Source organism: Rattus norvegicus, chromosome 15, assembly GCF_036323735.1.
Source record: "Rattus norvegicus strain BN/NHsdMcwi chromosome 15, GRCr8, whole genome shotgun sequence".
Taxonomy (NCBI): Eukaryota; Metazoa; Chordata; class Mammalia; order Rodentia; family Muridae; genus Rattus; species Rattus norvegicus.
The window spans coordinates 6,767,606-6,795,105 of NC_086033.1; the positions used below are offsets into that span (position 1 = coordinate 6,767,606).

The 27,500-nt window shown below is 42.7% G+C and overlaps 1 protein-coding gene and 1 pseudogene across 1 annotated transcript; one reads left to right on the plus strand and one right to left on the minus strand.

Moving 5' to 3' along the window:
- The first annotated feature begins 7,389 nt into the window (after positions 1-7,389).
- Positions 7,390-7,689, plus strand: LOC134482249 (small integral membrane protein 14-like). The gene has a single exon (XM_063274942.1). The coding sequence runs from the start codon at positions 7,390-7,392 to the stop codon at positions 7,687-7,689; it is 300 nt and encodes a 99-aa protein (XP_063131012.1).
- Positions 7,690-23,562: 15,873 nt separating this feature from the next.
- Positions 23,563-24,128, minus strand: LOC134482250 (glutaredoxin-1-like; annotated as a pseudogene).
- Positions 24,129-27,500: the final 3,372 nt, after the last annotated feature.

The window sequence follows — 27,500 nt, forward strand, 5'->3', positions numbered from 1 at the left end:
GCTGCTGGCCAAGGAAGAGCAGGAGGAAGCAGAGAAGCTGTAGCACATCATGGTGCACACCTGGGCAACCTGCTGTCTTCACTCAGAGGACCTACAGGGTGCTTAACCATCATTTATAACTCGGTGTCTGGTTCCCTCCTCTGGCTACCGAGGGAACTGCATTCAGAGGAACCACAGACAAAAGTCAGCCAAGAAACAATTCACCAAAATAAATAAAAATGAACACATTTTTCTGTGAAAAAGCATACAAATATATGGTCAAGTCAAACAAAACCCAAGGAAACACAAGAAGTGAAATATTTCACAACAACCCAAGAGTGCAAGAAACAGCATAAAAACAATCTCTTAAACCTATAATAATTCTATATGTATTTCTTGAAATAGTAGTTGGAGTAAGCAACCGGGCTATAATGCTCTTATAAGTTCCATAGCCTCATCAACCCTTGTCACAGTCTCCACCTGTTTGACTTTTTCTTAAGCACAAATATGTGTGAGTTAGAATCCTGAGTCTGTCTGGGATCAGACTGTAAACTGTAGTCAATGTAACACTGGCAATCATTAGCCACAATCTTCAAGTTTCCCTCCTAACCCCAGAGCATAGCCATAACTTTGGAAAGCAAAGCGCACCCTCCACCAAACTATCTATCCTCCAAAATCCTGTCTCTCCAAAACACCAAGTCCATTCCTCGTGCTATAAAGTATGACGGCCAAGCTTTGCATATGAAGGAACGATGGTGCAGGCTCTAATACCTCACCAAAGAGACATTGCCTTAAATTCTTTTATAAGTCCGGTTTCCATGATAAGAGTTATATTAAAATATTATCCCAATCTAGACCTGTTCCCCTGGGTTGGCTCATGCCACATGTTGTCTAGAATGACTCCTTTTTAAAGCCAACTTTCTATTACCAATGTTACAAATTTTCAACCTTACAAAATAACATAAAAGCCAGTCACCTGTAGCCAAGACATGTAAAGCGTATTATACATTTAAAACCAAAAAAAAATGAAGTGAGTGCACATATCTTTAGTATTTAGATCAAACACCATTCTTACTTTTTTAGCTGTCATTTTAAAAGAAGCACCTTGTTACCTGTTGATTCCAATAATCACAGTCACAGATTTCTCTAAGAGAATCAGACATCAGCTCCCTTACCATAGAAGCTTTGAAGCTGCTGGCACCTTTAAGGGCAGCTAGTGTAGACATTTAGCCAGCCCCCTTTGGAGCTTCCCCAGTGGACAGACCTTGGTTCCTAGCTACATTCCTCCATTGAGGCCGGATCCAGTCAGAGACACACATGACAGTTAACACCAGACACAACCAGTTATCTAGGATGCAGGGCTCCAAAGGTCAATTGAAACTGTTTTTATTTATTTGTTCCTTTCTTGAAAGGACTTAAAACTAAATCAAGGGGGGAATCAACCAGCATTTAAAGTTTTCACCATTTTTTTCTATTAAACATGAAACAAAATATTCAAGCAACAAGAAGCAAAACCCAGACATAAATTGACATACATGGACAGCTTAGTGCACCAAGGACAGACAATAGACATAGAGGGAAGGAGCTAGATGGTGTCCCACCAAAGGGACCCAGATATCCTAAAGGACCCAGAACCAGAAATAAACACTTCTCCAATAGCAGCCAGCAAGGAGGCAGGATGTCCCTAGGAGAGCTCTTAAAAAGCTTAATCTCATTTTCCTTCTTTTTCCAAAGCATCTGTGGAGAGTCTGGGAGGAATGTTTTTCTCAAACCACTTTCTCTCTTGTCTAGGGTGTAAACTGTCCCTAATCAGGGTCCAAAGACTAAAATCATCTGTGAGAATTGACTTTGCTTCTCTAGATTTTAGCATAACTCTAAAAGAACACATACACAGAAACATTTTACCATTGTTACCTTGTCCCTTTTTACAAGGTTTACTCACCACTACCCCAAATCTTTATTTTTCTTTGCACGTGCTTTCAATTCTAGTGGTCCTTCTGAAACCTGCTTTCTGAGGCCTTTCCTGGCCCACTTTCCCCCATTCGCTCCTCCTTCTTCACCTTCCGGCTTCCTGGTACGATCTAGTCACGTTGTCCCCTCTTTCCCGATCTCAGTGGGACCTCTGTCGTCACAACACAGAACCAGGCATAGGCCTGTAAGAGTTAAGAAGAAACACACACTCGGGTCATTCGTGTTAAAAGAAGGCTGTCCGCGCTTTACTGAGATCTCCTTATATACCACAGGCAAAAGCCATGGAAAAACAATAAAGTAGGTGAAAATTCCCAACCAGGAAAATAGGAAAACAGGAAAAATCTGCATCGTGGCAAGTCCCGACCCCAATACAGGGGCGTAAACAACTTCTTAACAACAATAATCTGAAAGGCTCAGTAAGGGGAATGGGTGCCATGGAAGGTCCTGGCCCCAAATCAGAGACTGAGAGCAGCTGCCAAGGGTGTAAACAACTTCTTGCCATAGCAGACTGAAAGGCTCGGTGAGGGGGAAGGGAAACACCCCAAGGTAGGGCCCAACAGGCTAATATAAAAGTATATTTGAAAAACTAAAACACTATCAAGAAAAATAATTAAAATGTGCTACATATCTAAGCATAACATTCATAAGAGAAGAAACTCAAATGACTGAGAAATTCATAAGAAATATTCGTCATCCTTGTACATCACACAAATGCAAATCAAAATTACTCTGAATCACTTTTCACACTTGTCAGTATGACTAAGGTTAATAACACGTGTGACAACTCAAGCTGACTGGGTTATGGAGCAAGGGGAACATTCATATTCTCCTGGTGGAAAGGCAAACTTCTACAGCAACTTCGGAGATCAGTATGATGGTTCTTCAGGAAGGTGAAAATTGTTGTTCCTTAAGATACAACTCCAGGTCTCATGTCCAGATGTTGGTTCATCGTAGAATACAGACCTTTGCTCAACCATGTTCAGTGAAGCTCGTTTGTAATACTTAGAATTTGGAAATATTTAAGTTGTCCCTTAACGGATGAATGCATAAAGAAAACGTGGTGCATTTACAGACTGCATTGCTGCTTAACAATTACAAAAGGCAAAAAGGAAGCATGCACTATGCAGGACAATGAATGGATCTAGTAAAAGTCATTCTGGATGCGGTAATCCAGGCTGAAAAAGACAAATGGGATACATATTCACTTAAATGTGGATGTTAGCTGTTGATTCTTCAATCTGTGTGACTGTATGATCAGTTTAGTGTGAGGGTCTAGGGACGTGGGCCAGACTGTCCTCATTTAGGGAAGTACAAGTTCACTCATGGATTGCTGAGGGACACTGTCAGGGATAGGAATGTGAAATGTGAAGAGACAGGGCGAGGCAGCAATGGAGGGAACATAGAGAGGGACAGCTAAAATGAGGCACTGTATCGAAGCCTAAGAGAGTAGAAACCCTAATTGCTTTTTAAATTGTTTTATAAAGGTAACTAATGATTTATTATAGGTTCAAGGAGAAAAGTTAAAATGTTGCTTGGGTTCATCTATGTGAAATTTCAATAATAAGTAAGTCACAACAATTATGGAGTTTGACTTTCAATGAACCTGCTACAGATAATGAATATCTAGTCCTTATGGAGACGTCTGTTACCATCTATTATACACTAGTCATTTTATTTGTTTACATTTCAAATGTCATCCCCATCATTGATCTCTCCACTTTGAACCCCCATACCCTCCCAGTCCTCTTTGTTTCTAAGAGGGCACTCCTCCATCTACCCATCCACTTCCACTTCACCCCTCTAGCATCCCCCTTCTCTGGGACATCAAGTTTCTACAGGGCCAGTTGTCTCCCTTCCCATAGATGTCAGATGAGCCAGTTGTTGCTACACATGCTCTACACTTTATGTATCAGGAGCCATGGCCAGGACCATGTATCCTCTTTAGTTGGTAGTTTAGTCCCGAGGAGCTCTGAAGGCTCCAGTTAATTGATATTGTTGTTCTTCATATTGAGTTCCAAACCCTTCATCTCCTTCAGGCTTTCCCCTAACTCTTTCATTGTGGTCCCCAGGCTTAGTCCAGTGGTTGGCTGTGAATATCTGCATCTGTGACTTGAACTTGAGAGGGTAGAAGGAAGCCTCGGACTCCCAAGTAAGGTAATAGGATGTAATTCTGTATGTGCCCAGAAGATGGCGACATAGGATGGTATTCACACACACTTGTTTCTCACTAACCTCTTAGTTCTGTCCAGCGTGTCAGGTAAGGTCCGCAATGTGTTCTGTGAGTGAAGATTCCTTCTGCTTGCTGGAACTCGATCTGCTGCGTGGAATACTCTCGATTGGCGATGGGCGTATGGGTCGGTGGACGCAATCACTCCAGGAACTGAGAATGAATGGACTGAGTTGAGCAGACATTGAGGGGTTGGCATCTCCAGAACCTGCAGCTTAGCATCCATGGATCCAGGAGAGCACAGTGTGCAGGGCTGAAATCAGATTCTGTAATGGGGAGGAGGGAGAAACTAAGTTTTTGAAGTATTTGTTCTTTTTGAAAGCACAAAGTGGGAGGTCAGTCAGTTTTCCTCTTTTTGCAACATCTTACTCTGACCTACAGGACATATCCTGGGGTATATTGCTTTCCAGATTCAATGGGCTTTTCAGAAATTCCAGTTTCCTGAAACGGCATGGCCCTACTTTGGTGGACTGAGTGGTAGGAAGTGGAAAGGTCCTCTGAGGGGCAGATGAGGATCAGAATATGAAAGGCCAAAAGAAGAGGAAAGACACAGTTATGAAAGGAATGCTGGTGGGTACAAGGCAACAACAAGCATATTTCTCAAAGCCCTGTTTTACTGTAGTACTGTGGGAAGCATAACCACAAGCTAACAGAAACAAATTGTTAAAATAAACAATGCATTCGTTCCCGTTCCCCAAACTTCTCCGTTTTTTTCCACCAAGGTCAATAGAAATTTAAGCCTCAAGTACACCTTCTCTTATGGTTCCATACCTCAGGCTGAAAAATCTGCCAACAGGCCTTGACCTACCTTGAGTATGCCCAGCAGGCAGACCTTTTCTCTCTTTCTTTTCCTCTGTTTGAGAGCAGGAGCAAATGACTTTATACAGTGGGCGATTTCCATTATCAACAAACAGAAATTTTCCTAAGTCATTAAAGCTAGAAAGCCAGTCATTGATGGGCTGGTGCGGTAAGATCATTCTAACTAAACTATCCCATGGGGAAAAGTAAAAGAGACAGCCACACCTGTGTTTAGGAAACGAGATGTCCGCAGGTGATTTGAGTATGGGTGCTGAGTGGGAGAGAAAAGGTCATGAATCTAGCTGGAAAAGCCCACCCCACTTTTAGATGTGTTTTCTTTCTTTTCTTTCTTTTTTTTTTTTTTTTTACTTTTCTTTTTTTCGGAGCTGGGGACCGAACCCAGGGCCTTGCGCTTCCTAGGCAAGCGCTCTACCACTGAGCCAAATCCCCAGCCCCTAGATGTGTTTTCAAAAGGCATGCAATAGAAATTGAACTGCAATAAAAGTGTGTCAGCAAATGTGCTCTAATGATAGGTGATTAGATTTTGGGGGCCATATTGACACAGAAACTGGATTAGTGGTAATATCTTGGGAAGTAGCTTGTGTTACAAGGAGAACTTCAGTTATCCCTTGCCTAGACCATCTACTGTCTTCTCTTCTCTTTTTCCTCTTTCACTTGTCTACCTGGGCTGATGTAGCAAAAGGCTCTTACCGGAGACAAGTCAAAGGAGAATTAAGGTGACATCTTTAGCCTGTTTTCTTATAGACACATTGGACTGGAAAGGCTGTGAGGGAGCCAGTCGGGAGGAGACTGCAAAGGGCAGAACGAAGCAGTGACTGCACTGGTCCTGTTTCCCATTCTGTCACAGAAGCATTTTAAGAAAGGAGGGTTCCATTGGCTCAGAGTCGGGAAGCACAGACTCCATCCTAGAAGGGGTGAGTGTAGCCGTGAGAGGTGCAGTTGGTAGAAGTGGACTGGCTGGCAGGATGTGAATGAGACTCTTTCCATGTGGATGGAGCAGGGAGCAGAAATAGGGAAATTCTAGCTCTTAGCTTCCTCTCTGTGCCATTTAGTGCAGGCACCTGGCCTGTGAGTTATGGTGTTACCACCATTCAGAGTGAGTTTTATGTCGATTCTCTCCCCAAAACCCCTCAGAGCGACATTCAAAGGCCTGCTTCACTAACACACTAGGCAATTTTTACCTTCCTCAAATTGTCAGTGACCAGCAGCAGAGCAAGGCAAGAAGGTTGCACGGCCATTTAGAGGGAGGAATCAAGGAGTGGTGTCCGTGCAAGCCAGAAGAGACCTACAGGAAAGCTGGACATCAAAGAGCCACACACATTCTCTCATGGCTTCTCATGGTTTTCCCAGGGTGAGATTCAGATGCATGTGGTAGCTAAAGGCATTTCTGGCTGAAGCCGGTTTTCCTATGTGACATTAGGAAACAGTTGTAATAAAAGAAAGTTTCAAACAGCAACCTGTTCTGACTCTGATGGACACAAGTCTGATACTAGGCTGGAATTCTCTTCCTAACTTTCGATACTTTTGAAAATAAAGGATAGATAGTATAATGTACTCTAATCCTAAAATACTGTGAAATATGTATTTCATAAATATGCATTACATGATATTCAGTTGAAATTGCTGGGAATTGTACTTTCTTCTATCTATAACTGCTCTGCTCTGGACAGAATTACTAAAGAATATGATGACTTGGGCTGTGTGTGTCTTTGTGTGTTCTGTGCGTGTGTTTATGTGTGTCTCTGTGTTTCTTTAGGTAGGTATGTGTATTTATGTGTTTATATATTTATGTGAAAATGGAGGCTCTGTCAACTTATGGTATTTTTCACAGTAGCTATTGTCCACCGTGCTTTATGAGATGAAGTGTTCATTATGGCAGATGGAGTCAGAGAGACTACAGAAAGATCAAAGTATGGGGCTGGGGATTTAGCTCAGTGGAAGAGCGGTTGCCTGGCAACCGCAAAGCCCTGGGTTCGGTCCCCAGCTCCGGGGGTAGGGGGGGGGAGAAAAAGAAAGATCAAGGTATGGAGGAAGGGGCAGGGAAGATATCACAGCAGTTGAAATCACTTATTGTTCTTCCAGAGGATCTGGAATTGGTCCCTGGTAACCATACAAAGACTAACACCAACCTCGATAGGCAAAGCTGTCTCCCAGATTCTGCCCACACTTGACAACCTCGTGATGCATCCACCCATACAAAAGGCAAAACACAGATCTGGGTCTAGTGGCTAATAGTGACATGGTCTATCTAATCTGGAGGGGAGGAGGGTGGCAGCCAGCAGCAGCAGTGGCAGCGACAGGGGCATCCAGAACACTCCAGGCCACCACCGTCCCCACCACCACTTGTATGGGTGGCTTTAAAGAGTTGAGTAAAAACAAGCTGGTAACCAACCATGGTTGAAGGGGGATTTGATCCCTGTGAATGTATTTGCTCTCATGAACGCGCTATGAGAAAATTCATCAATCTGCTCCGGCAGTCCCAGTCCTATTGCACCAACACAGAATGCCTTCGGGAATTGCCAGGGCCCTCAGGCGACAGTGGCATCAGCATCACTGTGATCTTGATGGCCTGGATGGTGATCACTGTGCTCCTCTTTCTACTGAGGCCTCCTAACCTGAGAGGCTTCAGCCTTCCTGGAAAGCCCTCCAGTCCTCACAGTGGACAGGTCCCGCCAGCCCCTCCTGTGGGCTAACATCCTGGTGTGGGAAACAGCGATTGTTTGATGCCCTGCACGACCGAACGACTGAAGAGAACATGGCATTACCTGTCTCTCCTTTTCCGTCTGCAGTGTGGATGGTATTGTTTTCATGAGCTTCTAGAAGTTTCACTTGCCAACTGCCTTTGTTTCCTGTGTTGCCACAGTCCTTGTTTACAGTATACCCCAGTAAATGATTTCTTTGAAAAATCGAGGGCTGTGTTGGTTGGCCTAAGCTTAAACTTTCCACTCGTTCTCCCTGGAACCCTGACCATAGCGTCTGTGGTGGTTTCTGGCCCAACTGAAGGAAAATTAAGGTTTCTGCATTTAAGTATTTTAAGTGGTTTGGATAGATTTTAATTCTTTTCATAAGGTATATTCTGGTTGTCTGGTATGAGTGACAGAGCCATGCCGTAGTCACTTTACTGTGGCAGTTTACCTATGGGTGGCAGTTTTCTGTAGTCCTTGGCACTGATACTTTAGATCATTTTCCTTACAAAGTCCAGCTGGCTTATATGGCTAGAATAGGAAAATCGATTTGGTTGTTTACTGATTTTTTTTTAATTACCATTAAAAATTTCTGATGGTAATACTTTAAATAAACATGATTGATTAATATTTTTAAAAGAGGTAAAACACTCAGAGACCTAGAAAACCATGGATGGGTTCCTCTTTAGTCAACTGGAGCCACAAAAATGTCAGAATCACACAGCCAATCAGAATTCACCTGAAACCAGACACTACAGAAATGGTCTCATTTACATAGAAAGAAGTGGCTGTTGGGAAATGATAAGCAAAGTTGCTCAGCACGACCATGAAAGGACTCTTCACAACTGGGCATAGTGACTCAAAGTGCCAATTTCAGTACTTGGGATAAAGAAGTAGGTAGATTCCTGTAGGATCAAGGCCACCCTGTTTCACCCAGCAAGTCCATGATGTTTAGTTCTGCCAGATTATACTGAGAGGTCCCGTTTTTCCTTTTTTTTTTTTTCATACTTTTTACTTGTGTGAGTATATTGTAGCTATCTTCAAACACACCAGAAGAGGGCGTCAGGTCCCATTGCAGATGGCTGTAGGTAGCCATGTGGTTGTTGAGATTTGAACTCAGGATCTCTGGGAGAGCAGTTGGTACTCTTAATCTCTGAACCATCTCTCCAACCCCTGACAGATCCTGTGACAACATACTGACTAAAACTCTTTATACATTCCTTCAAAGGGTTAATATTTCCAGGCTTGAGTGACAATGGTGCATTATAACTTAGATGAAGTATATCATAAGTGACACTGGTCTCAGATATTGAAGTGGTGAGTAAACGATCAGAAATAGAAGGACACCGCAGGCCACTGGATATCTATGCAGGATAGCAGTAGATGTAGTTGCACTTTTTACATAAAACACACAGAGCTTTCCAAACCTATTTACTTTTATTTTAGTTTGTTTAAGATTTATGACATATACCGCATTCTGCCTGCATGCATGCTTGCAGGCCAGAAGAGGGCGCCAGATCTCACTATAGATGGTTGTGAGCCACTGTGTGGTTACTGGGAATTGAACTCCGACCTCTGGAACAGTAGCCAGTATTAACTGTGGAACCACCTCTCCAGAACCATTACTTCTATTCTAATCTGCCTGGTGTCTCCAGTAATTTTCTCATGAGTGTTCTCTTGGCATGATAAAGTTTGATCTTAACCTATGCGCTCAGAAGGGACACACATCTGCAATGACATGTTCATTTTGAGTTTTGTATTTTGTAATCGAAGATCTTTTTGTTTGTATTTAGCATGGAACTATCTATGTAAACAAGGATGTTCTACTCCCTGCCTCTGCCCTCCTGCTTGAACTCTTGAACTAACAGTGGACCACCACCATGAAAGGCACTTTCTTCTTTGTGTCCTAAATCCACAAAAAAGCAATTAAGTGCCTACTAGGGCGTTATGAATATGCTATCACCTTAGATGGTTCACGGCATGGCGTATAGATTAACAACTTGTAGCTGGGTATTTCGAGGCATTGTTCAATTGGACTAGACAGAAGACTCTGGCATGAATTTTCTAATGGCGCTAAGTGCCCTTTCATTTTTCTGAAAGTCCTTTGGACTTATGCCAGAGTGAGGGATGTGCACGAATCTCACTGGAAATTAAGTGTCCGTTTCCTTTGAAGCTGAGGTTGGGTTTCTTTTGAGAGAGGAGTGCTTGTGACTGGGATGATTCACCTCTCCTCCAGCCAAGGCAATTGTGAGAAGACCTCACTCAGGTGCACTAAATTCTCACTTCCACAAGGTGGCACCCCATACCTAGCAATCTATATCCTCATTTCTTCAGGACAAACACCTAAGGGCTACTGGCCAGAAGGGGTCAGAACAAGTCCACTCTTCTGTTCCCCTTTCATTGAGCACTAAGTGGTGATCACCCTTATAGACAGCAGACTGCGGTGGTCAGAATGGAGGAAGGTGATAATTTAAGGCCTGTCACTAGTAGGAATTAAAAGTTGACATTTTTATCTGCAGATAGTATAATAACATTTATAAAACATTTATGAAAATTCCAAGGATATAATCATTAAGGAAAATTTTCAAGCTGATTGCCCATTAATTATTATATATCAAATGTATAAAAAATCAAAGAAAAGCTATTGCTAAGGAGTACTGATAAAAAAGACTGCATGTTTTTATTTTTTCATTTTAATTTGGTTTCAAACGGTGTGTGTGTGTTCCTACATTTTAAACTGATGTGAACAAAGAGAAACTGTCCAGAGGGATAAAAAGAAATGATAGAAGAGGTGAGGAAAGGAAGGACAATGGTATTGAGAGGCAGAGATTGGCGCAATATATGGTGTATACATATATGAAAATTAGACACACACACACTTGTGCAATAGCAGCAAGGTCCTTAGCAGGTAAAAGAACTTGCTACACTAGTATGATTATCTGAGTTCAATACCTGGGACCCATGGTACAAACATGGACTGAATATTGTGGCACATATATGCACAGACACACACGTATCCACTGGCAAAGAAAACTTTGAAAATTCATAAGCATTTGACTTTAGAGGCACAAGGATCAGGAGTTGGGAATGAGGTCACCCCAACATTCACTTACCTCAGAAAACCCAAGAACCGAAATTGAGCTAAGCTAATGAGTCCGATTAAAGTGTGGCAAATGCAAGAAAAAAAATTTTAATGTGCAAATATGTACGGCATAAACCACAACAAATATTAGGTTAGAAATATCAAATTGCTGGTCCTTTATATTAGTTGATAGAAAGAAAGTAACAAAGAAACAAAAAAGAGAGAAAAGAAACTAAACGACAAACTTATGAAGGGAAGTAGAAGCCATCAAAATAAAGGCGGGGAATGAAAGAAAATGGGCTGGGGTGCCATGCTTGAAGGAGGAAAACACTTTAGACTCTCTGCTCCGATGAAGCTGACTAAGGTGGTGCCTGCGGGTCCTTCACAGGCGCTTTTGTGCTGCTTGCTCAGCTTGGGCACAGTTGTTTGTCCTCTTGTATCCTGTGCGGATTCCAGGTAAGGCAGGCAGTGGGAGAGCCAGGTCTCCAGCTAACTGGCTAAGCTGCTGTGCTTCAGAGCACAGGGTGCTTTGTTGCAGCTTGAGCAGGAGCTCCTGAGTCTGCACAGCCGCTGCCACAATTTTTCCACCACACTCCTGCTTTCCTCCCCTGTGAAATCCCCTCTGGAGTCAGGTTTGCTGCTTGCTGTTGTCCTGAACTGCTGCCAAAGAAAAACAAGCTCCTTCCTGAAGAACTATTGCTGAACAGGTCCTCTTCCCCATATCCTAATAACTTTTCTCTTCCATTAACTATGATGTGGGCTACTTATTAAAAGTAGTTTGCAAAAAACTTTGCCTCCATCCTGCTGTAGTAGAAATAAGGAAAAAGGAAGCAGGTTCTTGTGTACAAAATACTTTATCAGAGGTCTTAAGCTCCTCAGGCTTCCTCAAGGAAGCTCTGAAGGCAATTTTAGGAAGTATCTAATAATATTGTATATGATAAAAGAAGAGAGGCCCTTGGGTCAACTAAAATCCAACTTTATTAGTCTGGTCTCTTAGTCTTCGGTGCATCTATCCAGGCTCTTCTGGCTTTTAGAGTCTCTAGCGAGAAGTAATGTGTGATTCTCATAGGAGGACTGACTTTGTATGTTACCAGTACTTTTACCCTTGCAGCTTTTATTATACTTATTTGTTCTCCATGTTACTGTCTTAGGTAATATATGCCCAGGGGAATTTCTTTTCCACTCCAGTCTATTTCATACTGTGTGCTCCTTTTACTTTGATGAGTCTCTTGTTTAAGTTAAGGACATTTTCTTTTATGATTTTGTTGAGAATTTTTGTTTGTTTGTTTGTTCGTTGGTTTTTGTTTTTGTTTTCTGTTTTATTTGCCTTTGACCCAAGTTTATTTTCATCCTTCCTATATACTTTATTGTGTTTATCATTATTATATTTGTTATTTTGCAGAAAAATCCTGTCTATTTCTTGGATGTTTTCTTCCAGGATTGACTTCCTTCCTTCCTACCCTCCCTTCCTCCTTCCTTCCTTCCTTCCTTCCTTCCCTCCTTCCCTCCCTCCTTCCTTCCTTCCTTTCTTCCTTTGCTTTTCCTTTATTCCTTTCCCCCTCCACTCTTTTCCTCCCTTTGGATTTAAGATTTCCTCTATCTACGTATCCATTCCTTCTATCATCTCTTCAATGCCTGAGGTTCTCTATTCCATCTGTTGGAGTCTGTTATTAAGGTCTGCCTCTGAGAGACTATTTGAGTTCCTACATTTTACTCATCCACATCTCTCTGTTTAGGATTTCTTTATTCATTTCCTTCCACAGTTATTGTTTTCACACATTTCTTTACTTTCTCTTTAAAGGCCTCTCCCATATGTGCAAATGCTGTTTTACAGTCTTTTTTTATTCTTGTTCTTCAGTCATGTTGACATGTTCAGGGCCTTCTGTCATAGTGTTGATGGGCTCTAATAGAGATTTGAATGCCCTGGCTGTTACTGGTTGTGTTTCTATGCTGGTCTGTAGTTATCTGGGCTTGGGAAGATTGTAATTCTAGGTGCTGATTCTGCTTTTGTGTGTAGAAAGTATTTGATCCCAACCATGGATTTCTGCCCATCCTTTGCCCAGTTAGTTTCTGGATAAAAGATTCACACTAGCTTTATATCTATGATAATCCTTAATCAGCACAAGAGTTGGGCAGATAGCTATCCTCTATACTATTATGCATATTTTTCCAATAATTCCGTTATATAATTTGCCATGGTTTTGTCTGGGATGCTTTAAACTCCAATTAGACCACTCACACGGCCATTATTTAAAGATTTTTACCTCATGGTGGCTTCTCCTCTATTTATGTTCTTCTTTCTACCCCTGTCTGTAATGGTCTCCTCCCACCCCCACGCTGGGATCACCAGGGAACACCTGTCTTAATTCTGTACAGCTTGTGACTATAGGCCTTTTAATTTACAATTCAGAAATAACTTGGAGTCAAGGTCACATAAGAGTATGCATTGGTGTTTTCTTTCTTTCGTTTGCTGTTGTTATTGTTGCTGTTGCCCCTGTTTTTATTTTGTCTTTTTTTTTTTTTTCACAGCTGAGAACCATATCCAGGGCCTTATGCTTGTTCGGCAAGTGCTCTACCACTGAGCTAAATCCCCAACCCCGTTGTTGTTGTTTTTAATTTGTCTTTGTTGGTTTGGTTGGTTGGTTGGTTTTTGAGACAGTGTTTTTCTACTGCACTAGCATTTTCAAAAGCCAGTTGCTTGATTAAGATATCTGGGGTCAGAGAAATGCCTGAGTGTTAGTATTCTGCTAGCAGCCTTCTGATGAAGATGTAGAACTCACAACTCCTGCTGCACCACACCTGCTTAGAGGGTGACATGCCCCCACCTTAAAGATATTGAACTAAACATCTGAACCTATAAGCCCAGCCCCAATTAAATGTTGTCCTTCATAAGACTTACTTTGGTCATGCTATATGTTCTCAGCAGTAAAACCCTAACTTCACGGTCCTCTGAAGGATCATTTCCCCAATGTAGGGGACTGCCAGGGCGTTGAGGGCACATAATTTAGGGCAAACATAGTCATGAGCCTATTGGGTAGCGCTGACCTTAAATATTAAATTATCATTTTTCAGTTCTGTAATAGCTGCCAACTGTAGGCTGGATACAATGGGGGCTAGAATGCCATATACATCTAATGCAGGGCAAAGGGAAGGAGCGTCATCCAGTCCCACCAGTCTCTAAGGCTAATTCAGTTAAGGTCTAATTTAGAGTTCTATGTATCCTTTCTACCTGCCCTTAACTGTGGGGATGATATGCATAATGAAGCTTCCAATTAGTCCCCAAGATCTTAGTCAGTCCCTGACATTTCTGAAATATGAAGGCAGGCCCTTATCTGGTCCTATTACCTTAGGTGCTCCAAACCTGGGAAAATCTCTTCTAGTATCTCTATCCGTCTATCCAGGAGGAAATGTCCACAAAAACCAGCAGGTATTTTGAGCCATGTCTTTCTTCCTTAATCTCTATAAAATCAATTTTCCCAGTAGAGGCCTCCAAGCTCTTACCTCTCAGTCAGGAGTTTGGATATTTGGGGTGACTGGGAGTGTTGCTCAGCTGATAAGCTTTAAAGTTTGTCATTCGTTTTACTCCCAAGTGAGTGACTCTGTGGATCTTTCTGAGAAGAGTTCTTGTTAAAGAGATGGATAATATTAGCTTACGCTCGATAATCACCGTCCCATTTAGTTTCTTTTTCTGCATGTATCAGTTGATCTAGGTGGTTCAGGTAGAACAGTATCCAATCTAGAGATGCTGTTTTCTTTAAGACTATGTCCTTAGCGGCCTTGTTAGCCCGTCTGTTATCTCTAGCCATTGGGTTCTTTTCCCATGATGAGGGCCTGTGTTAATGTTATTAGCTTGGCCCTTTGAATTGAAGTGTCTGGAGGAACAGACTGAGTCCAGACTACCTCCATTTCCAGTGTCACTACTGCCCCTGCTCTCCTCTGACCCTCATGGGTAAAGCTGCTTTTGTTAATAAACCAGATCTGTTCTGTCTCTGACAGAGGAGAATCACTTTGATGGAGTGGACAGTCCAAGTCAGGGTCGGGCAGCAGAATTGCACGGTTCGGGGTAACAGGTGGCTGGAAAATATGTAAGCCATAGTAGATTGAGAAAGTCTGATAATGAAGCCTGTAGACATTACTGAACAGCAATCTGTGTGTGTGTGTGTGTGTGTGTGTGTGTGTGTGTGTGTGTGTGTGTGTGTGATGAGTCCCAAAGTTAACTTATCCGCATCTTTATCCAACAGTGCTGTGGCAACAATAATAAGCAGGCAATCCTGCTGTCACTGAGTCCAGTTTCTATGATAAATAAGCCATTGGCCATTTCTATGGTAGTCTTTTCTCCTGGATCCAGGGCTTTGTTGGCTAGAGGGGCTCTAATTAATTCTTCTTGTCTAATCTGCACTCTTCTATAATCTCTGCAACTTTTATTAGCTTGTATCTGTAACTTTTATCTAATATTTGGCACTAACTAATTGAAGAAAGCCCTGTGCTAGAGTTCTCTGTTTTCTCTTATTTAATATCATATCTAAACACTGGCAAATTATTGTTTAAACCTGCTTACAGAGCCTGGTGGCAAATCTGGAGGAGATCCCTAACCCTTACACCCATTAAATAACCAATCTGGGTGGGTTCCCTGTGGGCCCAAGGGCCAGTTTCTTGGCCTATGTCTGTGGTGAAGAGAATCTGTAAGAACTTTTCGGGGGAGTTGGTGTCATGTCCTGAATACAGTTTATTCTACATTATGCCATCCTGTGGCTGGTTCCTCAGGGGAAGAGATGCCTCAACATGAGCCTACCAGAGGCATCCCCTTTCTTTATATAAAATAAATCTTTTTCATCTTAAAAACTCAGAGACCACATTTACTCGGACAGGGAGCAAGCATTTCTCTTGGCAAGAAGGATATTCATTTACTGAACAAAAGATGTGACCAAGAGTCAGTTGCAAACTCTGTTAATGGATACATATGACCACTTGGGGCCTCTCCTGTCATGGACCCTGGATGCCAGACTGCACTGTGTCTGCCCTAGGCAGAAGGAGAGGGGAAGAGGGGATAAACCAGTGAGAAATGTAAAACCTGGAGCTGGTCCTGAGGGAAAAAGAAACTCAACAAATGACTGCTGAGAATTGAACTCAGGACATCTGGAAGAGCAGTCAGTGTTCTTAACCACTGAGCCATCTCTCCAGCCCTTAAGCTAACACTGTCAACACGGATGGAGCTAACCGCTAGGCTGGACTCAGATTTTGTTCCCGTTGACAAAGAAGTGTTAGCAGGGAGGAGGAGGGAAAACTTCTGAAACACTATATCCTCTACTGCTGACACCTTGGGGGGGGGGGTCCTGTGGCCATTTAACATCAAACGCAGGCCACTCTAAGTTACATTAAGTGGTCATTAGTCCTAACAACCTGTCCCATGTCAAAAAATTTCGTCAGTCCAAGTCCAAGAACACAGAAAACAAAAGAACAACTAACACAAAGCGCCCTCTTTCACAGCTGAAGTACACAGACCAGCCTGTCCATGCCACGGACAGGATAACTCAGGCTATCTGCTCCAGCCACTGGCCAGATCAAAGTCCTGTTACTGAGGCTGTCCGAGCCCTCCTTAAGCTTGCACATATGAATCTAACCAAAAGCAGAACACATGGAAGCTAGATAGAGGCAACATAGACAACTGTGGTACATCGCTCAAGCTGTCACTTCCCCGATTCACCACTCTCCTGTGGGTCCCCCACAAGAGGGGAGTTTACTGGCCAATACACAAAATGTGAGGTGCAAATTGAACCACTACCTGGACCTCCTGAAATGTTACTCACAGAGGAGGAAATCTATGCAAAAACAAGAGTTAGAAATTCCAAAATATCAGGGTCATCCCATTTCAGAGAGAGAAGTCCCTGAGTAGAGTCTACCAGGGAGTTATATACTTGCAATTAAGGTAGAATTCAAACAATTGGGGCAGAATTTGGAGAAAGGTAACTATATAGGGTACTATCAGTGGGGAGAGGCAACCTCCAAATTGACTTGCAGTCAGTGGGCTGTTCTGGGACCTTCTGAGGGAGTCGGATGGGGAGTCACAGGAGGCTTTTTCAACAGTCTGGTTTGCAGCTGTTGCAGGAACTACACTAGCTCTACTCCTCCTGGAAGGGAGGGGTCATTCTTTGCTCAGAGGTTGGTGGTGGAATTTTCCCACCGGCCTCAGATTTGTTCCAACTCGGGCTCTTTCATGGGGACTTTGGATCTGGAAAGCTGTGGAAATGCTTTAAATAGGGCTTAATGGGCCATCCTAGAACAAATATGGAAGACTTTATTACTGAAAGTGGTTTAAATTGTGTGACTCTGTCCCAAGCATACTGTGAAGAATTTCAATATTTGCTTAGAGACTCTTTGGGGAGATTTTATGGTAAAGAATGTGGCTACCTTTTGCACTTGTCTGAAGATTCTGCGTGAGAACTAGATTAAGAAAATCAGATAAATTGAATTGAAAAAGGAAGTCTCAGAAACACCACTATGTGGCCCCCATAGTCTTATATGTTTGAAGAAGCCTCTGGAAGCCTCAGAGTGAAATGTGCAGGTTTGTATATGCTTGGCCCAGGGAGTGGTACTATTATACGGTACGGCTCTTTGGAGTAGGTATTTCCTTGTTGGGTCAGGTGTTTAGCTGTGGGTCTGGCCTTTAAGACCCTCATCCTAGCTGCCTGAAACTGAGTATTCTGCTAGCAAACATCAGATGAAGATGTAGAACTCTCAGCTCCTACAGCACCATATCTGCTTAGTTGCTGCCAGGCTCCCACCTTGATGATAAAGAACTGAAAATCTGAACCTTTAAGCCAGCTCCAATTAAATGCTGTCCTTTATAACATTTGTCTTAGTCATGGTATCTGTTCTCGGCAGTGAAACCCTAACTAAAAACTTCACATAGATGCCTGGAAGTTTAGATAATTAGCATGCGTACCCCATAAATGTGTCCCTACATATCTCAAGAAACACTTTGTTCAGGTATGATCCATTGCCACAAATAAGGAACACGATGAAGGACAAACGTCCAGGGTAGGGGCTGGAGAGATGGCTCATCATTTGAGAATTTGTTTCTCAAAAGACCTGCAGGGCACCTAACAATCCTCTGTCACTTAAGTTCCAGGTGAAACCCAATGACCTCTTCTGGCCTTTGGGGAATAGCACGCACAGACCTACAGAAGGCAAAACACTCATAAATATAAAATAAATCAACGACAACAACAAACAAAAACAAAAGCACCCAAAGATGGGAAAACCAAAGGAGAAAACTCATAGGGCACCTTTGCCTGGATATTTTGTCCAGCTTTTAAAGAAATCTAGAAACTGAATTGTAAACTATGTGGTCTGCTTGAGTTGAAATCCCAAATGGAACATAGTACATTGTCAAGAACAAAAGTCATCATCCTAATCAAGAAGAACAAGAAAACAACCAACCATAAAAACCCTATCCCCTGAAAGGTCTTGCAATTTATTATCTCTTCTGTGCAGTTACAATTGATATCATGTTTGAAGGAAACCAAAAGCAAGCAATTCTGTTTCATGACTGCTTCTATACTCCCTATAATATTGTTTTATTTCCTGGGAGATACTACAGAACACCTGATGAATATTCCATTAATATGTTCAACACTCTCATCCACAAAAGAGTATATTTTAGTGGTCACTAAATATTTGATAAGGATACAGCATTGATAATTTTTTCATCATGAAGTTGGTATTCAGAGTTGGACACACAATCTACACTGAAAGTACAATTTTCTTTGTATCTCAGTCTGACTGGGAAGTAATTATGATGCCCAATCCCTGTGAGAATGCAGAGATCCATCTCTGCCTGAGAGCTGTGGGATTTCAGATGGTTACATCACACCTCAATAAAGAAGGTTCTTAAGAGTGACGAGTTCGAGATCACTGTTTGATTCACAAGGATACATTCGATTTACTCAAAAGTAACAGGACACAAGGATTCAATATCTGCGGTGTAGATGGTCTTGCTGGCCTCCTCACAGAACCTCTTTCCCTCCTCACAGGATGCTTGCAGTTCAGTCTGCTCCACCAGCAGTTTTCTGTTCTCATTCATCAAAATCCTTACATTCTTCTTCAATTCATTGCATTCATTCAGGAGGTGGAAGTTTCTGATGCTGAATCAAAAACAAATAATGGTAAATCCCAGGCAGTTTCTATTTGCCTGCCACTCCTGCAAGTACAATCATCCCTTCAAGGGCCCCATCCCCAGGCATCTCCAGACTAGAGCCACAGTTTACATGTTAGCACCAATTAGAGGCAGGTCACATCCCGAGTCCGCACTCCATGGGAATCAAAGTACTTCAGAAAATCTTGACACTAGAGGGTATATATACATCAAAGCAGAGGAAATGGTGCATATGGGTGCTTATGTGTTCATGGTATTCTAAAATCATTGGCAGGTGGAGGGCCAATCCCCTCTGAGGGCTGATAGAAGACCCAGCAGCTATACAATCTTCCCATGTGTTTCTCATGGATCCCAGATCTTTTTTCAAAGTCATAGCTGGACAGAAGTATTCCCTGCCTAGTGCTGGGGTCTCCTTTCTGTCAGTGACTCACCGGTAGGAATTGTTCTCTTGTATGAGCTCCTTGTACTTCGCCATGGCATCACTTATCCAGTTGGTCATCTTATGCATGTCCATCGTTCTCATCTCATGTTGGGATTTAAGCATTGGCAATTCAACACTCAGCCTGTGTTAGAACATGACCCAAGGAACAAATAACTGTCTGACCCCATGATTTCAGAATTAGGTGAAGTGTAAATAAAAAATAGCCAATAAAAAATTCAAATTCAAGGAATGGGGGCTAGGGAAGAAAGTGGAAAACTCAAAGACCACAGCAAAAACACAACAGTGAGATTCAAACCATCACTCTCCCATAGAAAATATTTCTCTGCAAATCAGCATGCATTTGTTTTGAAATAAGTAATCCTTAAAAGGCTGGTGAGATATGGTCCTATAAAGACTCTCTGTATAGGAGGGGAGAAAGTCTGAGAGCTGCATGTTTGGGAATAACAAGTGCCAAGAATTTATTCCCACAGTGACCTTTTCTAGGTCACAGTAAACCATCCTTGGATAATTAAAAAAAAGAAAATAAAGTTCAAAGCAGGAAAATGAATAATAAATAAATAAATAAATAAATAAATAAATAAATAAATAAATGAACTCAGACTGTTCTCTGGACTACCTAAGCCCAGTATATACCACAAACTTGCTACTTCCAATGGTGCTGGTTAAATTAATTATCCTGGCCTTTGGACAGCAGAGCTAGGGGACCAAATGGAGGGAGCTGACCTTGAAGAGCTGGCCATGTAAGCATGAAGGAATTGAATAGTTGTGTAAGAAGTATAAGATGTTTCCTCCAGTCTGTGCCATAGCCTTGGGTCCAACAGAAAGATGTGATGACATTTCTCTTGTTTTGAATGCAGGGATTCTCAATCCTTGTTACATGACTCCCAGAGGCCGAAACTACTTTTTACAGGGAAGAGGATTCATAACACCTCCTCCCCTCAGGAGAGTCCTATTTGCCAGCAAGGTAAACAGAAGGAGCAAAGTGCTCTGTTGATCAATGACGGACTCACGGACTCATCACTATCATGACCTGCAAACTGTTCATCAAACAAATTCTCAGACCCAATCAAAGGTCCCAGACTTCCTGATCCTAAGCAAAACAAACACAAATACTTTCACATCCATACGTTCATACCAACCCATATACAAACATAATTAGAATGCCAACTTTATCGTGGAGGTGCCATAGAATCAGTGTATAACGACCAAAATCAGAGTAAGAGTGATGACATTCAGGCATTTCATTTCACACACTTAGATGCAGCAAGTGTGACCAGGTCCTTCCAGCTGTTGAAAAAATCCAATTCAACTCCAAGGAGCTCAGGGTCAAGTACAAGAGAGGTTGACCCTAAACACACAGCACCTAGCTTCTCTCACAGGCCAGCACCTGTCAAGGCTCCTTAAAATCCAGAATGAGAGGTGAAACACTTTCTTTTTTTTTTTGGTTCCTTTTTTCGGAGCTGGAGACCGAACCCAGGGCCTTGTGCTTCCTAGGTAAGTGCTCTACCACTGAGCTAAATCCCCAGACCCGAAACAGTTTCTTGATGTGAGGAAATCTTGGCTTAGCAGAGAGAGCACAAGACAGTCAATAGGTTACAGGGCATAATGACTACCTGTAGTTCAAACCATCATTGACAAAAAGGTCCAGGATTCGAGAAAGTTCATCCCGCTCGATTTTACACTTCTGGATTTCAAGTTTTAGTTCCTCCAATTTCTTTATACGCTTTTCATGGTTACTGATGAAATTTTCTGATGATGCCTTCCGAATAAACCCTGTAGATAGATAAACACAAGTGAATGTACATATTGGATAGCCCATGGGCAGAAAAGACCATTCTGAGTCTCAAAATGGAGGTTGAGGAAGAGGAAAGGCTGGAGACTTGTTGAATCCCTGAAAGAGAAGAAAAGCTATCTTTAATGTGGACTCTTAAGCTATTTCCCTCTTCCCAACCTCCATTGCCATACATAAGCCTCACTCACTATTACAGGATCCCTCATACTGAAAGATAGAATCTACCTCAGACATAAAGATTTGGGACATTGTCAGCAGATAACAGACGTGGAGCAGGTCAATCCTGGAGTTCACAGCACCATCAAACCCTAATCGTGTGTTCAAGCTTAAAGTGTCTGCGACCTCAATTCATGACTAGGGGGTTCATCCTTCCTTGTTGTTGTCACTACAGACTTAGTAACCTACAGGAATCTAGAGGATGAAGTGCGTCAGCACCCAACCATGAACGGGCACATTGTTAGTCTCATAGGGCTTCCTCCTGGCATTCCTTGGCAGTAGAAATTAAAAAGCTCATAGAAAAGAAGCTGCAGGCTGTCCAATTCCTGGCTCTCTGTCAAATTAATCATCAGGACTCTTGACTCTTGGTCTGCAATTGACAAATTCCAAGGCTCCTGCTTGTAAGGCCGACTCCTGAAAGGCTCAGCTCAAACCTCCCTCCTGGAGGAAGTTCCCCAACTCTACCCAGTACTCACTGTGCCTTCCCCAGAATGATTTCATTCTTCTGTACTTACAAGACAGAAGGCCAGCTTTCTTCTGCCTCGGTCTGGTCTCTCCTTGGTCTCCCCTCTCCTTCTGAACTAGCTTGAGCAGCTGGTGAAACATGCCTGTTTGTGAACCCAAAAGGCACTGAGGGAATCCCACAGGCAGTTGGTGTCACCACAACACTGGTGACATCACAGAAGATTCTAGTGCTCTCTTAGATACAAGAGATTGTCCAAGGAAGAGATTACTGATGACGTCACTGGAAAGTTCTATGGCCTACCTGCTAACCAGCTCTCCCAAAAGAAACCAATTTCTATGAGGCCCTTTTCTGCAGCCTCTCCTGTGACCCAGGGAATATCCTTTGGCAACTTCTCCTCCAGAGTTAGATATTTCTCTCTGCTTCATCGGATGTCATCAATGCTTTTGATGGAGAGAGTTGGTTACAACCCTGAATTGCATATGATATTTTTGTTAGTATCTAAATCTCCAGGGACCACAAATGAGGACGATTTCTATCAATAATAAATCTACACCTGAGACGATGCACATACATACAGTCCAATTCCCAAATTTTTCTGTTTCCTAGAGGCCAATATATTCCTCCTGTAATTTTAATTTTATAAAACCTGAATAATATTTGCTTATTGTGCATTGCTTGATAGCCAGGACTATTTCCACATACATGTCCATGTAGTTCACAAAGTCAATGTTAATAATCCTACTTTTTGCAATAAAAACTCCCTTTTCTTCGGAATATAGGGGATCAACTACAGGGCAAATATAAAATCATAAATTTCTGTCCCTTCTTTTACATATTAAGTAGGACATCATTCCTTTCTCAAATATAGCCAGACAATTAAATTGGTCATCAGTGAGTAAAGGTCAACCTGGACTGCGTGTTCCTACATTGTAGCCCGACAGCCATCACTTCTCCAATATCTGTCTTCCTTAATTTCCAAGTCCAGGCATGAGGATATTGGGGGTTGCCCCTTGATACAATTGATGCAATTTTGCATTTCATATTTGACTTTGCTGGTACTCTGACGAGGATCAACATAAAACTTGGGATTTTCTTAATCTCCTTTATGAATAGAGATGAATGCACAATCTGCTCTGTCGTCTATGTTATTATGGCTACAGTGAGGACCAAGTATGCTAAAGCTCTTCATCTGATTTTTCAAACAGCGTGCTCATACAAGTGTGGCCTTCTGTGGGTTGTGCGAGGGCAAGGTTGAGAACACTGGCTGAGGGCTGTGAATGGAGAAGTGGGACGGTGCATGCAGGATGGAGGGAAAGGCCTGTGTGTAGGTCATAAACAAAATCACAATATCCATTGATTTAATGACCATTCAGGAAGAGGACTTCTGCAAAATGACTTCAGCTGACCAGCATGGCAGGAAACCAGAAACAGATTCAATGGGGATTTAGATCAACTGGATGGGAAACATGGGCTTAGAGGCAGAGACATGTCAGCTCAGGAAGAGTGGAAAAGCCAGTGTTGTCTGTTAAGCTTCTCAGCCCCATGGTTAAAGGCAAACAGCAACAAGTTTTAGCACTGAGGAAAAGAAGAAATAAAAGCCAATTTGTTGAAAAGTCTGGTCACCAGAAAATACTGACATCCTCTGTGATGCACATCATCTCTCAGGGGTCCGGGCCATCAGAATAGCTGGATGATGGCTCTCGGCATGGGCTCTGCCTGCACCCCTTTCCTAACCGCAGAGCTCAAATCGCTTCAGCCGGGTCATCAGCTCCCCATTGTGTGGCATGGAGATCAGATCGCTGCGTCTGCCTATGCAGTCTTTCTTTACCTATGAAGGCCTGAGGAACTGTTCTCCATCCAGTGAGCTGTTGTAATTAATCTGGAATCTCATTGGTGTTGTTAGTGGCTGTGATGTTCACAGACTCCAGAAGACCAGGTTTGAAAGGCAGTTGACTGAGGATTTCTTGGGTCTTTCTGCAATAGGGGCAGGTGGGCTGGATGAACACGACCACCTTCCCAGACGGACACTTGCAGTTCACAAACCACTGAGCCACGCTGACAGGCTGCAGCTTTCCAGGAAGGAACATTCGGTTGAAGGTCCTGGTCCCGTGTCAAATGGAATTGGAAAACCTGATGTCTTTGCTTCTGTGGACCAAGACCGGAAAAACCCAACTACATAAAAATCTGAGGACAAGTTGTGAGGGGTTTGTTCTTTCCTTCAATCATGTAGGTCCTAGGAAGGAGCTCAGGTGTAGGGAGTTGGCAACAATTACCTTTATCTGCTGAGCCATCTCATCTGCTGAATACCTCATTCATGGAACTGAAGAAACTCTGTATCCATCCTGGTATTCTGTGTATATATCTGTGTATCATTCGTAGAGTGGATACTTTTGTCTGTTGGTTGGAAAGACCAGTCTGGAGGGCTCATGGTTGGTCTCAGTAGTCCAGTCCAGGAGCTGCTTTACAAGAACCATTCATTGATCTAGAAGAAACTCTTTTTATAGGCAGTGAGATCTACTGGAACAATATCAACCATCCTTCTCCCTTCCCAGTTCTGAACTGAATCATTCTCCACCAAAGGCCTGTGGTCTCTGCTGCAGGCTGCACCCCCCAGGCTGTCTGAAGCTTGCTCATAGCAGTGCATTTATGGGACGGCAACATGATTTCCTCACCACTTCACCCCCAGGAGAGTTTTTCAATTCTTTATTTAATCGATGGGTCTAATCTACATCGTCACCCAGGATGAGATGGGGGAGTTCTGCTCCAACCCTTACAGGAAGAGATGCTGAGATATGATGCTGTACCCACTAATGCCCTACCTGGACGCCTGCCAGTTTAGACAATAAGCATGGCTGTCCAATATATGTGTTCCTACTGGTCTCTAGAAAGAGAGAGTGAGAAAATATGCCTTGTACATATGAAGCCAGAAAAGAATTTGTGGTTCTAGAAGACAAGGTACGAAGGACTGCGTGAAAATCCCAGTGACTGAGAAAGCAGCCTGGAGCCAGTTGTGTTATTGAGACTTCCGACAGCTTGGCCTTTACACATGTGAGACAGCAGACTCCCATGAGCAAATCCTTAGCCTGGAAGATGTAGTTATGGTAGCCCAGAAGAACAAACACAGAACTGTCCCCTCTGTCTGCCTCTTACTACTCTGATCTCCCACATCACAGGAGGCTGAATGGTCTTCCGCATACCCTGGGATGCAGCTCACAAGGGACAGCGCCTGTCTTCAACAGAGCTTCATCTGAGCCTGCCCTTGGCCTGTGGTGGATGTGCAGGAAGTGAGCTGACAGGTGAAACGTAGCCTGGCTGGGTCTCAAAGTGCAGCTTGAGACTCACCCACTGTGATTGTCAACACTTCCATGTCTCCATTGGGAGGGCAGTGTCACAATGTCCTCCTATTGTCTTCTCACTCCATTCACATGCTTCGTGTGACACAAGCTCATTCACAGTTCACAGGAGGCAGCATAGCTTCAGACCCCTCATGTCTGGCCACAGAAGCCAAGAGAGCAATGTCACAGTTCACAGTGACAATGTAGATAAGCCAGGGCCTTTCCTCCAAGTTTTACTTTCAAGCATATCCTTTTATTGCAGTTTACGCTACTCTTTCTAGAAGGCCAGGTTGCAGGAGAGCATTTGGATGACGTCACTGGGAACTGCCAGGGCCTCCTGCTAACCAGCTTTCCTTATGGTGACCAGATTCTGAGGTGCCATCTCCAGGAGGCTCTCCAGTGACACAATGGAACCCTTTCCATGTCTCCTCCCTCTAAAGCTAGAGATTTCTCTTTGCTCCATTAGTAGTTACCTGCTCTGAAAGGGCAGATTGCGTCAGGGGCTTGGCATGGGGAGAAAACATCAAGGGACACGTGATGGAAGACATTCTTCTGCATAATAATTTTATTCCCAGATCCAGTCCTGTGACATACATTCCAATTTCCTAGGTTTTCCTGGTTTCCCAAAAGTCAGTATTTCCCTCCAGACCTTTAATTTATTGGATATTGGATTTCATTTTCTTATTGTACATTCCTTCCAAGGTGTCTTTCTTTTTATATATTCATGGATGTGTACTCACAAAGTCTCTGTTTTGCATCCCTCTGTTGCAATGATCTTGGTAACATAGTGAACCCAGTTATACAGTGAATATAAAACTGTAAATGTTGTGCACCTACTTCAGATGATAAACTTTCAAATCCTTTCTCCAAAAAATAACCAGATATTAGTGAGCAAAGGACAACGTGGACGGAGATTGGTCCTCTGCAGTTCCATTAGACGTCACTTCTCTAGTGTCCACCTTCCTGAGGTCCCAGGGCCAGGCCTGAGGGTGTTAGAGTTTGGACCATGATCCTGTATTCATGCCAAATGTAAGATCCAGGAGGTTGGGCAGGGAGTGGAAGGGCTTGAGGTCAGGTGAAAGCTCAACTTTAATAGGTCCAGAAGTTCTGGAGGGAGTCTATTTGTCATTGTCATCTGTGGCTTCTATATTCTTGACCTAGTTGTGAGGAATCCATGTTAAAATTCCACCTAACCTCATAACTGTAAGAGTGTAAAACATCGCCACGTAGGTCCTTTGGAAATTGCTTTCATTGTCCTTTTCGTTGCCCACTACCACCAGGTCCAAATTAGGGGATATTGTAGATAGATTTAGAGGTTCACTGGGTCTCTCTGATAGTCAAAGTAATAGACTTTACAGAGAACTGGACAGACAGGATTTCAAGAATAAAATAGTTGAAGAATTCTGCCAAGTGCTGATCTCTAAGACTTAGAAGCAATGGGGCGTGTATTCTAAATATAATATTATAGGGTTCAATCCCTCCTTGTATGGAGTACAGCAGGCCCAAAATAAGAAAAGAGCCTTTCCACCTTTCCTGGACTCTAATGAGAGTTTTCTTAGTGTCTTCTTTAATGTCTTGTTCATTATTTCCACCTACCCAGAATTCTGCACAACAAAGACTCCAAACTATTCATACATCTTTGACTGTTATTCATAGGCTTTGGCCGTGAGAGCTGGGCTATTATAGGACAGCATTCTTAGTAAGTGGCAAAATTAGGAGGAAAGTTCCTAGCAGAGCTTTCTAGTTGCTCTATGATCAGTTTCAGTCCGATGTAGTGAGCTTCTACTCACCCAGAAAGGGTATCAATAAAAACAAGCAGGTACTTTTATCTGACTCTAGGAGGCCATGTGTCAGTTAATTCAGGTTCCCATAATTTATCATAGCGTTGGCTACCTGTATGCAATCCTTTCTTGGTAAATTATCTCTGTTTTTTATTTACATAGGTGTAAATGTGACATCTGGCTTTGACATCTCCTTCTACACTGTCCAGTGTATGTAGGCGTAACATACCTTGGTGTTGGCAACTCAGAGAGTTCTGTGGACCCAAGACAAGTAGTCTGGTAAAGCTGAGTTACCAGAAACCTGCCAATTCTTTCTGGAAGAATGATCTTTTCCTCTGGTGTTCACCACTAACCTCTGGCCTCAAGCTATTCATTTGATTCTTTTACATCCTCGCCTCTTAGTTATACTCGAAATACACAAGATCTAAGGCACAAACCACATGAAACTCAAGAAGGATGACGAAAATGTGGATGCTTCACTCCTTCTTTAAGGGGGGAACAAAAATATTCACAGGAGGGGATAGGGAGGAAAATTTTAGGGCAGAGAATGA

Coding starts and splice junctions, on each gene's coding strand:
- LOC134482249 (XM_063274942.1), top strand. CDS start 7,390: ATGGTTGAAGGGGGATTTGATCCCTGTGAATGTATTTGCTCTCATGAA.